Source organism: Oryzias melastigma, linkage group LG15 (assembly GCF_002922805.2).
Source record: "Oryzias melastigma strain HK-1 linkage group LG15, ASM292280v2, whole genome shotgun sequence".
NCBI classification, from domain to species: Eukaryota; Metazoa; Chordata; class Actinopteri; order Beloniformes; family Adrianichthyidae; genus Oryzias; species Oryzias melastigma.
The window spans coordinates 1,157,991-1,173,062 of record NC_050526.1 but is presented as its reverse complement, the minus strand read 5'-3'; the positions used below and the strand labels follow the sequence as shown (position 1 = coordinate 1,173,062).

The 15,072-nt window shown below is 37.0% G+C and overlaps 1 protein-coding gene across 11 annotated transcripts in view; it reads right to left on the bottom strand.

Annotated features, from left to right (window-relative positions):
- camk2g2 (calcium/calmodulin-dependent protein kinase (CaM kinase) II gamma 2) overlaps positions 1 to 15,072 on the bottom strand; it is a 36,656-nt gene that overhangs the window by 15,484 nt on the left and 6,100 nt on the right. For 8 of the 11 annotated variants that reach the window (XM_036215533.1, XM_036215534.1, XM_036215535.1 and 5 more), the window contains exons 3-9: positions 13,209 to 13,292; positions 12,778 to 12,872; positions 9,902 to 10,024; positions 7,860 to 7,943; positions 7,744 to 7,786; positions 5,645 to 5,704; positions 1,023 to 1,063 (exon numbers count right to left, since the gene is read on the bottom strand). In XM_036215533.1, coding sequence (XP_036071426.1) covers positions 1,023 to 1,063; positions 5,645 to 5,704; positions 7,744 to 7,786; positions 7,860 to 7,943; positions 9,902 to 10,024; positions 12,778 to 12,872; positions 13,209 to 13,292 — 530 coding nt within the window. Of the gene's footprint in view, positions 1 to 541; positions 575 to 1,022; positions 1,064 to 5,644; positions 5,705 to 7,743; positions 7,787 to 7,859; positions 7,944 to 9,901; positions 10,025 to 12,777; positions 12,873 to 13,208; positions 13,293 to 15,072 lie in introns of all 11 variants that reach the window. The other 3 variants (XM_036215539.1, XM_036215540.1, XM_036215543.1) reach the window with 2 other exon arrangements.

The window sequence follows — 15,072 nt, the reverse complement described above, 5'->3', positions numbered from 1 at the left end:
CCAATGATTAATAATCTAGTAAATAGGTTTAAAGAAATTTAGATTAAAGCAGCTTAATTGTTTTTTAAAGGCCTTGTGTGAAAAAAAGAACAGTTGAGATCATTGAGTTTAATTCTAGGATTACTGCCTTTAGTGTAGTGATAGGAAGTATGGCTTTACTTTAGTAAACTTTGAGCTCCTAAAAATCTAACGATATAAATTTGTTGTAAGTTAAGGAAAAAAAAAGTCTTATGCGATGAATACAATGCCCTTTGCTCCTGTGATGGTCGGGATGAAATGAAAGGGTCTGATCTTGTCCTAAATCAGACCTCAGAGAAGGATAACAGGACGGATGTTGATGTTTGCCCTTTATCAGAGCTGGTTTGGTAGCGCTCATGAAACAAGAGGGGCTGAGGATGTTGAATGTAGCAGAAAGACAAAATAGTTGAATAAAGCACCACTGCTTCAAGGAGAAAAGAGAAAGAAGAAAAGAACTGTAGGAGAGGAGCGAATAAAAAAGGAAAAAAAAATACGAGAAGGATAAGGACGAAACCGGTCTCACCATCAAACAAACACTCGAGCTGGACTTCCTTTTCTGACAGACAGCAACAAAGAGGAAGAGAAAAAATAAAAATCATCGGGAACTAATCAGAACAGCAAAAGAGTGAAGCTGCCAGTTTGATCCAAAGCAAAACAGCTGCAGAAGCAAAAATGAGACGAAGCAACACCAAGAAGGCTAAACAAAGAGGAGACAACGAGCCGCTCCGGAGTTACGCTTTAAAGATCAGTGTGAATGCATTTAAATGTTTGATTTGTGTCCTGCTGAACACAGCCTTTCACTGCATGCACCGACACAGCCGACCCTAAATATTTTCAGGGTTGTTGCTTCATTTTAATCACAAACCTAATTATTCTTGAATTCACTACTAACCCTAAAGCCAATAAATAAACTAAAAACAACAAACATGTAAAAAGGGGTTAAACTTGTTAATGTGACAGAAAAAATGGTGTTAAGACAAAGTTTGTTGGGTCAGAAAGCTTACCTTCACACCGTCCGACTTTTTGTTTAGTAAGGTTTTGCAGGCTGAAAGAGAACAAGAGAACATTGAAAACTGAGAAAAGTGTTCAAAACTAAAGATTAAGAAAATAAAAAAGAGTAAATAAATGAAAATAGATATGTTAATGAGCACAGCGATACACTGATGTCTCCCTGGTTTCAGGTTACCCTTTAAGAAAAGTTGTATTTTCAGATTTATTCTAATGTAGAAGAATTTACGTTTACTCTGAAAAGAAGTTTTCATCACTGCAGGTGACCATCCTTTAAATATTTGATCAGAAACACGAGAAAAAGGTAAAACTGTGATAATTAGTAGCTCCTAAAGGTTGGATACAATTCTTCCCTGTTTGAGAAGTGTGACCCAGATATGAAAGTTTTTTTCTTTTATCTACAGTAGTTTCTCCGCTTAACTGCATTAAAACTGATCACAGTATCATCTAGTCTTTATATATAATATATTAAATATTTAGAATACTAAACCATCAAATGTCATTAGAGATCAGGTGAACTTGTTAAGCTTCCACTTTGATTCTTCTAAAGAAACAGCCACTTTTGTTTTGAGGAATCATGGGTAATAGCTTGATCTCATTTATTATGATTTTAATTAGCTTTGAAAAGTTAATTAAATAGGTTAGTTAGGTTTTGAAAGCTATTTTTATAGCTTTTAAGGGCTATTTTTGTTGCATAAAGTCTTTTTTTTACCTTAAAAGGCTTTGGGTAGTTTTTAACTAAAATTTTGTAAATGTTACAGCTTTTATATACCTTGTAAAAGTATTTAAAAGCCTTTAATAGGAGGTCCTTAAGGCTTCACCGACATTTGCAGCTTCCATACGATGCTCTTTAGATGAAACAGGAACTTGATTGGCTGAAGTTTAGCTAGGAATCATGGGTAAAAGTTTGGTCTCGTTCATTCTGACTTTTAAAAACTTTTTATGGCTTTTAAACATTATTTAAAATAATTTTAACATTTTTATAATAGTTATAATTTCTAAAGCATCAAAAGGTCATTTTAAAGAGTTGTTTTTAATAGTCATTTTTGTAGCCTTTAAAAGATTAGGAAGTTTTTATAAACTTTCTATTATGAGTTTTATTAGCTTCACTAAGCTTTTAAAGCTTCTTGTAGATTCCGTTAAAAAAAAAAAACAAAAAAAAAACAGAACTTTATTCGTGGTTTTAAGGAATCATTGGTAATAGTTAGGTCTCTTTTTAATTTTTAATTAACTTTTAACATTTAATTAAATATGTTGGTTTGCTTTTGGGAACCATTTAGCATCTAATTCATTAAGGCTGTTTTTTTTTTTTTTTTTTTTTTTTCAAAAGCTAGGAGTTTTGAACTAACATTTTGTAGCTTTTAAAGTGTTTAAAAGCCTTTCATAGTCTTGGAAGGTCCACCAGGCATCGCCAACTTTTGCAGCTTTAAGTGGATCCCCTTTAGAAGAAACAGGCACTTAATCGTGGTTTTAAGGATCTAATTGTTTTTGGTTTTTGAATACATTTTTAATGGCTTTTAAAAGTTATCTTAAATGTTATTTAAATCACTAACATTTTGTATAGTACTTTCTAAGAGCATTTTTAAAGCATTATCAGCTTTAATGGCTTCGTTATGTTTTAAAGCTTCGAGGACGTTCCCTTTGGAAGAAACAGACACTTAGCACAAGGTTTTGAGGAGTCATTGGTAATCACTTGGTCTCATTCAATTCCTAAAAATACTATAAATAAACTATATTAGCTTTTGGAACCAAAAGTAATTTGGAACTGGTACTAGAAACTGGTATTTCTTTAAGAATTACTCTGAAAACAAGACAGATCTGTTGACAAATATAAAAATCTACATGCACACGAACAAAAGTGAACATATATTATTTATGGACTCCACATTTCGTAATCACTCTCCCGTGATCTGTTCTTACCTTTCATTTTTAAGACAGAAGAAGGCAATGAAGAAAGTAAGACAGCAGTGATATTTTAACAAAAGCTAAATACATCAGGTTTTTAGGCTAACACACATTCTTAAATTCCTTTCCACTGAGGTGACGACTTCATGCAGCAACTGTGTCTCTCCATTAACATCTTGCATGCAGTTTCAACGTCAAAATATTTCCTCAAAAGTCTAAGGTATGAACCTGAAGTGTCATCCGTCACCAGTGTGTGTTTGGAAACACCTTCTTCCCTTAAAACAGCATGCAGATATGCCAGGGTCTGCACAGAAACCGTTCAACAGCAGCGGAGAGCAAACATTCTGTTCCAGCTAATAAGAACAAAAACGTTTTATTGATTAAACCACATTTCTAGAAGATGGAGCCTTCAACCAGCACCGTATAGTTTCCCCGACACCTTGAAAGGTTCAGTATGCTTCAAACAAATCACTTAACAGATTAGACTCCAGAGTTTAAGTAGAAACTTGTAAAAAATAAAATGAAATAAAAAGCCAGACTGATCTATAGATGGGAGGAGAAGGTTAAGTTCCTGTAAAGATGAATCGTTTCACAATTTTAAAAATAGGCTTTTATATGAATTATGAATGCAACTGAAGCTAATTTAGTTATTTATTCTCTGAAATAAATGTAGTAAAAGTATCAGTTTCATTTATAAAACACGAATCAATTTCTTAAGGATGTCCAGATCGGATCGGGCTCGATTACCTGGATGATGACTCCATGGAAAATAGTCTGTAATACCCCAATAAGGGATCAGACTTTGTATCTATTCCTATTAAGATCAGTGCTGTTTCAAGCTTGTTATACTCTAATAGAAGTCTGCATATCATGAATGGATCTAGTTTATTGAGGGCACTAGTTTGAGCAGGAGGCGAACAAAATACAGTAAAAACTAGAGGGATATTCACAGATTTTGACATCTGGGATCAATAACTTTTAAAAAACGTGTCTCTATTGGGTTATCTTAAGGCAAACAATGACATATATAGACATTTTAACAGAAACAATTTAATAAAGTAAAAAAACCACAACCAGTGTAGGGTAAATTACTTTTAGGAGTAATCGACTCTCCTGGAGGGCGTTTCAGTTTGGCCACTAGGTGGCGATCACTCTATAGCAGTACCCTTTTTTTTTTTAAGAAGAATAAGAAAAAAATGAGCAAAAAGGGTGTTTTAGACCACAAATGATTACTTTAAAAATATTTCCTTAAAAGTGTTTGGAAAATTCATGCCTGTGGGTATATAAAGTCAACAATATTATTTAACCAAAAGAGCAAACTTTTTTACAAAATTAATTAGTTTTATTGATTACTTATGGACACTAAATGTAAGTGAAGTAATGAAGGTTTCTGTAGTCTAGTAATGTTCATTTAATTGCCAAAATTTCAACTAATTTGTTGTGTTATTGACAAAAGTAATTAAATTAAAGTAATTCGTTACTTTGAAATTCATTACCCCAACATTGAAAACAACCAATAATTATCATTATATTTATTCTACACCAATTGAAAATAAAGGAATCATTTATTTTCAGAGTTTTTAAATGAAGAAATGAATCACATCTGATAAAAAAATATTCAGTCACCAAATTTTCTCTATTTGACTAATTATTCCCAATATTTACCATTTAATATTTGCAGTATTTTTACGTAATTGTTTAAGCTAGTTCATAGAAGTGCTCTGTTTAAATTCCAAATAATAAAAGAATTTAATAAAATAAGAATAAGAAAAAATGCAGATATTTTTATTAAATCTGTTTAAATTTTAAATGTGTTATAAAAGTATCGAAACAGAATTCTGATACTCAAAATTTAATGACTCCATATCGGATTGGGCCCAAAGAAGACCTGATCAGGACATCCTAATCTTTTAACCTCTAATAAGTTTTTATTGTTTATAAGTTTCGATTTGGAAGTGTGATTTTAATTTTATTTAAAAAGACGCTTTACACCTCCCAGGTAAGATTCCCAAAATGTTTTAATGACCATGCCAGCACTTTGTTTGAAGCACAAAGACATCTTTAGTCCAAGTTGACACAAAAACGAAGCAAGCAAGACCACAGGGACAGAGAAAGTTTGTTAACAAAATGACACTGCATTCTGTTGTCCAGCTTCCCATGCAGGATGCCATAATACACTGTTTGCTCATAGACATGCTCGGCTGGCTGTTTTTGGCCAGGGCCATGCGAAGGGAGCACAGGCAGGCATCAGTTCTGTAGGTACAAACCGGCTGACGGGGCAACAACACAACAGCCTGAATAAGAAATTATCTGTAATATGTCTACATTATTTTTACTGTACTGTGGGTTCAGAGATGTTGCCAAGTGGAAGCTGCTGAAAGGTCAGACGGTCATTTCGAAGGCGAGTTAAATGACCGTTAAAGTCTAAAGCAACAAATCAAACTGGGAAGGAGGAGCGCTCATTAGAGCATCAGGAGGTACCAAAAGGTCAAGAGCCGAGCTTCATCTGCACTTTCCATTTTTATCTTTGCGATGCCCCGGAGCAGACGCTGACCATGTTAAAAGAGGCTCATCAGTGTTCAGGCAGCAGGCAGCAGGTGGGGGGGAAAGGGGGGAGGAGAGGGAGGGCTCAAGCAACTCAGGCCACATGCCAATAGCCCGAGTACGAATTTGGCAAGTTCCTGACTCCCAGCGCCCCCTCCAGCAGACGTACCTTCCTGTGCCATTGCGGCAGTGCTGGTGGTAGCGGCAGGGCTGGTTTGCTGCCGTCCCACTATTGGACAGAGAGGGATTCAGAGCGGGACAAAAACCCTGCAAACCTGCTTCTCTATACTGGTGCTGCCACAAACGATTATTTTATTAGTGGACTAATCACCGATAATTTTTTCCAATTAGTCAACTAATCGGGTCATGGGCAAACTGGATGTAAAGCTCTAAAGTTAGCTTTAAACTAACTAAAAAGTAGATATATAGCATTCCATGTGCTAATGCTAGTGTAAATGCTGTATCCTGAATTTGGCCACTGAAGATGCTAGTGCTAATAACTGAAGATGCTGGAATTGATAACTAAAAATACTGAAGTTGATAAATAAAAACACTGAAGCTAAAAACCAGCTAAAATATTTGTTAAATAGCAAATTAGCATAAAAAAAGCAAAAAAACAAGTTAGCCAAAACAGCTAAAATATTAGCTAGACTTCAAAATACCCAAAAAATCTAAAAAGCCTAAATTAGTCAAAATAGCTAGCATGTAGTTGAAATCTAAGCTATACTCCAAAATAGCCTAAAATAAAAAAAAGTAGCCAAAACACCTAGCATGCAGCAGAAATATAAGCTAAACTCCAAATTAGCCTAAAAACTGAAAAAATAAATAAATAAATAAATTAGCCAACATAGCTAGCATGTACTTGAAATATTAGCTGAACTCCAAAATAGCCTAAAAAAAGTTTTAATTAGCCGAAACAGCTAGCATGCAGCAGAAATATAAGCTATACTCCAAAATAGCCTAAAAACTGGTAAAAAAAGCCTAAATCAGCCAAGTAGCTAGCATGTAGTTGAACGATTTGCTAAACTCCAAAATAGCCTAAAAAAAAGTTTTAATTATCCGAAACAGCTAGCATGCAGCAGAAATATAAGCTATACTCCAAATTAGCCTAAAAACTGAAAAAAAGCCTAAATTAGCCAAGTAGCTAGGATGTAGTTGAAATATTAGCTAAACTCTAAAATAGCCTAAAAATAAAAAAAAGCCTAAATCAGTCAAAATAGCTAGCTTGTAGTTGAAATCTAATCTAAACTCCAAAATAGCCTAAAAAACACAAAAATGCTTAAATTAGCAAAAACAGCTAGCATGTAGTTGAAATATTAGCTAAACTCCAAAATAGCCTAAAAATAAAAAAAAAAGCTTAAATTAGCCAAAATAGCTGGTATGCAGCAGAAATATAAGGTAAACTCAACATTTGCCTTAAAATGGGAAAACAGCCTAAATTAGCCAAAATAGCTAGCATGTAGTTGAAATCTAAGCTATACTCCAAAATAGCCTAAAATAAAAAATAAATAAAGTAGCCAAAACACCTAGCATGCAGCAGAAATATAAGCTAAACTCCAAATTAGCCTAAGAACTGAAAAAGAAACTAAGTTAGCCAACATAGCTAGCATGTAGCTGAAATATTAGCTAAACTTCATAATAGCCTAAAAAATGCCCATATTTAAAACTTTAAAACTGTAACTTTTGAACATAATTATGAATAATAAAAGTCAGGAATATTATTTCAGAATAAATCAACTTAAACCTTAAATACATTTCAATAATTGTGGCAGCCCTGTTCTAGATTGCTTTTTAAGTTGATTTAGTGCTTGTGCGGAAGGCCAGGCCACTTTGTGGTTGAAAGAGCTGCTTGTGAACCTCTAAAACAAACTTCTCGTTACTCCCACATCCTTTTTTTTCCCTGAACGGAAAATCTTTGCAAATGCCTCCTAAACAAATTATGTCATGTTCATTTAGTGGGCTTTTTACCCTGTAAAATGGAAAAGTAAAGAGGTGTGGTATGTCTGCTCTCTTCGCTCTACAAATTGCCTGATGGTAATCCACTGAAGCTACTTTGCTTACGTGAGAGCTTGTGGACGCAGAGGCATTAATGCATTAGCCATCAACAGCCCCTCAAATTGGGTGTTTAATCGGGGGTGGCTAAAATGCTTACTATGACGAAATGCAAAGTCTGTCATTAAAGAAAGAAAGCAGACTGAAAACTGGAGACAGAGGATGAGAACTACCAACATTCTAACCATAGAAAATCTTAAAGCCATCAAAACTTACCTGAGAAGTTTCTGGACACCAGCATCGTTGTGAGAATAGCTCCCTGATGAGAACAAAAGAACCATAAATCCACAAAATGAACTCATTTCCACTGATAAAGCTGAGTCGGAACTCACCTTAAGTTTCCGCCTGGCATTGAACTTGCGCAGACACTCCACGGTTTCCTGACGGTGCATCATGGAAGCCACAGTGGAGCGTTGCTGCACGCAGAGAGCACAATAACTTCAGAAAACATAAAATGTACATTTAATATAGTTGCAGATATAATTTTTAACATGTATACAGTGAAGCAAATAAGTACTTGTGTGATTTTGCAATTTATCCCAATTAGAAATCATGGAAGGGTCTGAAACTTTCATCTTAGGAGTCACTGTGAGACTTCATCTAAAACAAAACAAAAAAAACTGGAAATCACCTTGTATGTTTTTTTTTTTTAATATAATGTATTTGTTTGCTGCTACTGCAAATAAGTATTAAAACACCTGTGTGTCAGTGTGTGTTTTCAATTACACATGTCAAACAGTTCCAGTAGTTTTTCACCAGGTTTGTACACACTATATGAAGGATTTTGGCCCACTTCTCCTCACAGATCTCCTCTAGATCAGCCAGGTTTCTAGCCTGATGCTGAGAGGCAGAATTTGGTCTCCGTCTGAAGATTTTCTATTGGAGATTGGATTAGACCAGGCAAGGGTCTTTAACAATTAAAGAGCCATTTAGTTTGATTTCTAACTGACCATAACCCAGTTGGAGCCACACATCATTTAGAAAAATAAGAATATGTATTTATATTATTGCTATTTTTATGAAAAATATGCATAAGCTATTATTTTTTGGAATAATAAAACAAAATTCAAGAGAAAATAGATTTTTTTTCCCAAAATATGAAACAATTTGTAACTTTTAACAGAGGTTCACAAAACTTCCTTTCAAAATAAGACTTCCTGTGTTACACAGGAGCAAATCTAGTGGTAGGTAGTGTAAATTCAGCAATGAAAAAAAGACATTTTTTTTAAACGTTTGTAGTGCTTCTTAGCCAGAAATTTGTAAATCTAACTTTCTAAAATTAAAACAGAGATAATTACTGTATTTATTCAACCACGAGGCACAATTAAACACCGGAACGTCTTTAACCAGAGAGCCACAGTGGAGGGTCAGAAGAGCCAGCCGTAGCTCTGATTTGCAGACCCCTTGGGCTAGACCACTCCAGAACATTAAAATGCTTCTTATGGAGCAATAGTTCTCCTGGCTGTGTGCTTCTGGTCATTGTCATGTTGGAAGACCCAGCCACAATCCATCTTCAATCCTTTACCAAAGGGAAGATGGTTCTTCCCCAAAAATCTCACAATAAATGGCCCTGGTCCTTAATACAGTGCAGTTGTCTTGTCCCATGTGTAGAAAAACACCCCATAACATGATGCTACCACCCCCATGCTTCACAGTAGGGATGGTGTTCTTGAGATCGTCATTCTTCATCCTCCAAACACGGCGAGTTGAATTAAGACCAAATAGTTAATTTTTGGTCACATGACTTTAACTCTGGATCATCCAAATGGTCAAACTTAATACGGGGCTGGACAAGTTCTGGTCTAAGGAGAGGAACCTTCTGTGCCGTGCATGATATCAAACCATGACGTCTTAAAGTATAGCCATAGAACAATAGCCATAGAAATGTTGGTTCAGGTCCGATTCCTTACGTTTCTTAGGATCATTGATACCCAACGTAATGAGATCTTTCATGGAGCCCCAATCCCAGCGAGTCTTCTCTTTTCTAAAATGGCTCCAACGGTGGATCTTTTTTCACCAAGCTGCTTGCCAATTGCCCCGTAGCCCTTTCCAGCCTTGTGGAGGTCTCTGGTGTCTTTGGACAGCTCTTTGGTCTTGGCCATGTTAGTAGTTAGAGTCTTAATGATTGTATGGGCTGTTTTGATCGGGGGCTACAGGTCTACTTCTTTGAAGTAGTAGCATACAAATACACGATTTAAAAAAAAAAAAAATCATACAATGTGATTTCCAGATTTCTTTTTTAAATTATGTCTCTCTCAGACATTTGAGACCCCTCCGTGATATTGTGTCCAGTAAGAATGAAGCCTTTATAACCATAAACCAACAGTTTTCTCTGGAAAAAGAGCCATTTAAATGGAAGCAGAGGAGAACTTACGCAGACCCACGGGTGCTTGAGGGCCTGGTCAGCAGTGATTCTTTTGGCAGGATTGATGGTTAACATCTGATTAATCAGGTTCTTGGCTTCAGGGGTCACTGTATCCCACTCTGGAGAAGGAAACTTAAAGACAGAGACAAGAGACAATCAACTAGATGATCAACAACCTTCTAACGGGTCTGGAGGCACTAGTTTAATTAAAGTGACGTGGTAGACTGCATGAGCTGCATTTCTGTTGGGCGTTTTACGCTGAAAGTGGACTGAATTCTCCGAGCCGCTCCCATGTTTTGACTCTCTGCCTGCATTAATGCGTCTCAGCCTCATGTGGCTCTCACAAACAGCAGATCTTCTGAGCTCAGCAGCACACAGAGCTGCCTCACAAACGTGCTTTGGAGAATCTGGGGAATCACAGACATTTTTTGCAGAAGTCACAGAAAATAGGCTTTTAAAAACCTTTTCAGAGACGTTTTAACACTGACATGTCGCTGAAGTAAACGCTGCAGGACTGTGCTTCAGATGGATGGTGAAACTTGCATATAAAACCGTGTTTTGTAAGCGCTGCTGCTGCAGGAGAACATGTCATTAAGCAGCAGCTTGTTTGAGTCAAACTTGTTGATCTTTTCAAGACATTTCTTTTAGTGCCGTTTTGGTTTCAGGATTGTATATAAGGATGTACATATCTTTCAAATGTTAACCAGTAAATCTAATTTTTTGATTAAAATCTTGAGCATATTTTGCAGAGTTTCCAAGGGTTTGGACAGCGAGTATGTTGGTAAAAGGAGGGACCAGGAGATTGGTTCAGAGAAAGACCAAAGAGGAGGCAATGAAATTGAAAAGGATCCAGGAAAAATACATTGAGGCTCATGATGTGTCACTTCATAGGAAACAACAAATGCATAGCTTTAAAGCTTTGAATAGCTTAGATTAATAACGGTTAAACAATCAAGTTACATACACACCAGGATTGTGACATGCGTTTAAGTCCCCCTGTGTCCATTTTTTTCTTTTAAAAATCGTTCCCAGTAGTGTTTTAATTATGATTATGACGTTTTTAACCAAAAACCCACAACATAAATGTCTTAAAAAGCCATATTTTATGATTATCTGAAGATTCTGTTTCCAAAATCTCCTCAGTGTGGGCGTGGCCTTTGGTTCTGGGTTGAGTAGCCCCGCCCTCAATCCCACCAGCTGTGTAATCTTCTTCACTGCTACAAAAAATTGTCAAGTAATATCAGAAATGTCCAGCTGTATCGTTTTGAGCCAGTTGCCAGCTCAGACGAGTGAAGAGTTTTATCAGTTTCCGTTAAATATAAAACTGTGCAAGTTTGCACAATTTTAAAGTTATTGATAATATTCAGAGCACTCGACAGAAATCCCGCCGCGGGCCCTTGTGATGCTTTGCTCTAAATAAAGAATCTGGTCCGCACCAGTTAGCTGCTAGGCACCAGCTGAGGCAGCTCGCCAGGGGGGACACCCTGCCGAGATGGGGGACCCCCGGCGGGAGCCACAGCTGGGGGGCCGGTGGGCGCAGAAACAACTCAGGACGCACGCCAGGCCCTTCTCGCAGAAACCTGACGCCCCGCCCAGATGAGCCGGACAACGAGGAGCGGCAGACCCCCAAGGGGCGAGCCACTGCCGCGCCTCCTGCAACGGGGCACCTACTCCTCCAGGCGCGTAAGCCCAGCCCTGGTTCTCAAACCTTGCAAAAAAAACCTTTCAATTATCAATTAGGCAGATCAGGGAGCTTGCGCATGCGCTCTTGGCCCTGACCGTTGTGACATCACAACGGCACATCAATTCCAACAAAGCGTCTTTGAGCCAGTTTGATTAACAGCAATTTAAAAGGAGAAACATTCAGAAATGAAACAACAAATTGATTTCTTATTACACTTGATGTCTTTCATAACAAAGATGCCACATGTACATGTCAAAATCTCAAAAAACAGGATTTTCGTGTGAGGGTCTAAAGAACCGTGGTGTTCACCCTGGACAAACAAAAAGGGGATTCTCTTACTTTTTCTTCACTGTTTACTAGCGCAACTGGTCTCACCTGCAAGGCATGTTTAATGACGCTTTATACGTGTTATGCGTTATGCATAGTTACACATAAAAGCAAAAGTTAGAAACGTGGAAGCCCGAAATATGCGTTAACATACGCTTTATATAGACTTTTCAGTGGAAAAGTCATTTAAATTAGTGTTACGGTGGGACGACCAGTTGGTCAGGGGTTCAAATCCTAGCTTTTAAACACTTCCTGTGTTCTTAAAAAAAATAAAAAAAACTTTAAAGTTGTTTTGCATAAAAGTTCTTTGTCATATAATATTAATTCTGAAAGTATTTTTTCTGGTTCTTTTTAGATTTAAACTAAAGTCAGAGTCTTTATTGATGACAACATGTATTATATACAGAAGTTTCAGAACTTTTCCAGACTTTATTTTTTCCAATTTAAAAACTAATCTAAGTAAGTGTAAGAGGTTTAGAGGGACTGCTAAAAGTGTCCCATTACGAGTGGCTTCAAAGTCAAAAGCTCACACATCCATCTGGTGATAATATTGTATGTAGTCGGGTTTTGAATAGAATCAAAAGGTCTGTGGCAGAGTTAAGACATGCAAGTAAAAACCTGGTTGCAATAGAAGGACGGAGTGAGCAGTCGTGTAAAAAGATATTTCAGGTATGTGAAAACCTGAAGAATCCAGCATGAACAGACATGAACGCCACACCAGTACTGAACATTATTCAGAAAGGGTAGATGAGCTTCAGGTAAACATGAATACATTCCACCATGCCATGTTGACCTTCACCGTTTTCCTAAATAATTACTGTAGTCACTTCATGTAAAGACTTTGTGCAGCTCAATATGAGACTGAATTACTTACATCATATGCTCCAGCTTTGATTTGTTGGTACAGTTTGTGTTGGTCCTCATCCCAGAAGGGGGGGTATCCCACCAACAAGATGTACAGGATCACACCTATGTGCACAAAAGTCAACAGAATGTGTAGTTTTACACCTGCAAAGGCCAACAAACATCCCAATAAAGCAAAACAAAGAATACAACCGCTTAAACCAGTATCGTCAGCCTAATCAATAAACATGTCAGCTGACCTCTTCAGTTTAAACTTTACAACAAGACATTTAAGAGATCATTAAACAAAGATTGAACCAAACAATTAAGCCGTTGTGGCATCAAAGGAATTAATGGTGAATGCATTATTTATTATAGTTGTGCTTTATTAAACGGCAGAAGAAGAATCGATAACAGTTAAAGAATAGATTACATTTGTTTAAACTAAAGACAATAACTGACCACATGCCCATATATCCACCGGCTTTCCATATGGGTCCTTCCTCAGCACCTCTGGGGACAAATATCCCGGAGTTCCAGCAAAACCTGTCAAAACACAAACACCCTTATGAGATCCTCTTGAACGCTTTAAAAGTAGGAAAATATAAGTATTATTGTTCTTAAATGTATTACAGAGAGTTATACTACTTTGTCAAATATTACGGAGAAAATCTCAAGTTTTTTGGGTTTGTTAGTGAGGGAACATTTTTTTTTTTTTTTTAACAGCACTTATCTACATAGTCCATCATCTCATGGTGCAATTAATAATCAACTAAAAGAAAAAAAAAATATTTGCTCAAAGAAAAACACTGAATTTAAATTTGATGCAAGACAAGGAAAGATTCATTCTGATTTTAGGCTGTAATATAAAAAAATATAAACATGTACATATGTATATATATACTAGGGCTGTCAGATTTGTCGCGTTAATTACGCGTTAATCTGACATGTGTTTGACGCAGACAATGTTTCGCGGATTTTCCTCATACGTGCCTTTCCATACCGCGCGCGGGCGTCCCCCCCTTTAATTCACCGGCTGCTCTCACTAGATCACGGGCGGGTCTCCAACCACTGACCTACTAGCTAGAACCGGCACCAGGACGCGGAGAGCTCCTGCACCCTAACCCGGCTCCGGTTCGCGTCCAGTACCACGTCTGGTGGTACCGGCTCGCGTCCGGCGCCGCGTCCTGAGAGCTGCGGACCCCCGACGTTCCGAACAGCAAGCTCACCGGGGGACGTTTTAAATGTTCTGGAGGTTTAAGCGTGATCCAGCCCCAGCATAGCGGTCTGTCTGCCGGCATATTCATGGCTTGAGCTCCGCTGGACACGTCGCTGCATCGAGCTGCAGCCAGAGAACGCGGCGGCAGTAACAGACTTTCAAACTATCCACAGAGTATCCCGCTTTTCTCAGTCTTTAATGTTTTAAAAAACAAAAGTTAATTGGAAATGATAAATCTCTATTTCATTTATTACTGTAGTTCAGCAGAGGAGGAAAAGATTTGGTCCTGACAAAAAATGAACATGAAAGTGTTATGGAAATTTTATTTTTGATGTTTTTAATTTTATTTTACTGAACGTTGATTGAAGTTTTGAATTTAAAATTCCCTTCACTTGCACTTGGGCTTTTGTTAGGCATTTTATGTTACAGCCTTTTATTGTTAAGAAAGTTTATCTCAATACAATGTTACAAAATAAAGTATTTCTGATGAAAACTATTAATTTTGCCATTCTTGTTTTCATAATTAATGAAGAACTTCCACATTTTTTCCTTAAAAAAGGCCACATATTAATTTGCGATTAATCGCAAGTTAACTCAGGACAAAACGCGAATATCGCGATTAAAAAATTTAATCGCCTGACAGCTCTAATATAAATATATATATATATATATATATATATATATATATATATAAAAAACAAAAGAACATGCAGCATGAACAGAGCATGTTTGGAATAGTACAACAACTGTCAAACTATAGGATGTAAAAATCCTTCTGCTTGGGCCTTTTTAAAAATTTGGTTCAAAAGCGGCTTCCACATTGTGCAAACTATAGTTGTAACTTCCTGGTTCCTTTATGTTTCCACGGTGACTGAAGTTCAGAGAACAGGATTGAAAGGCCATTTCACACTGCCACTTCGTACGAGTTCCGCATACAGTATTCTTCCGTTATTCGTGGGGGTTAAGGACCGGACACATCCGCGAATATGACGAATCTGCTAATGCGGAGAAACCTCACGCTTGTGCCGGAAGGACACCTGTTACCGATCCATGCTCATCAAAAACACTTCTGAACATTTATTACACATAAAGAGTTTTTTTTTTCTT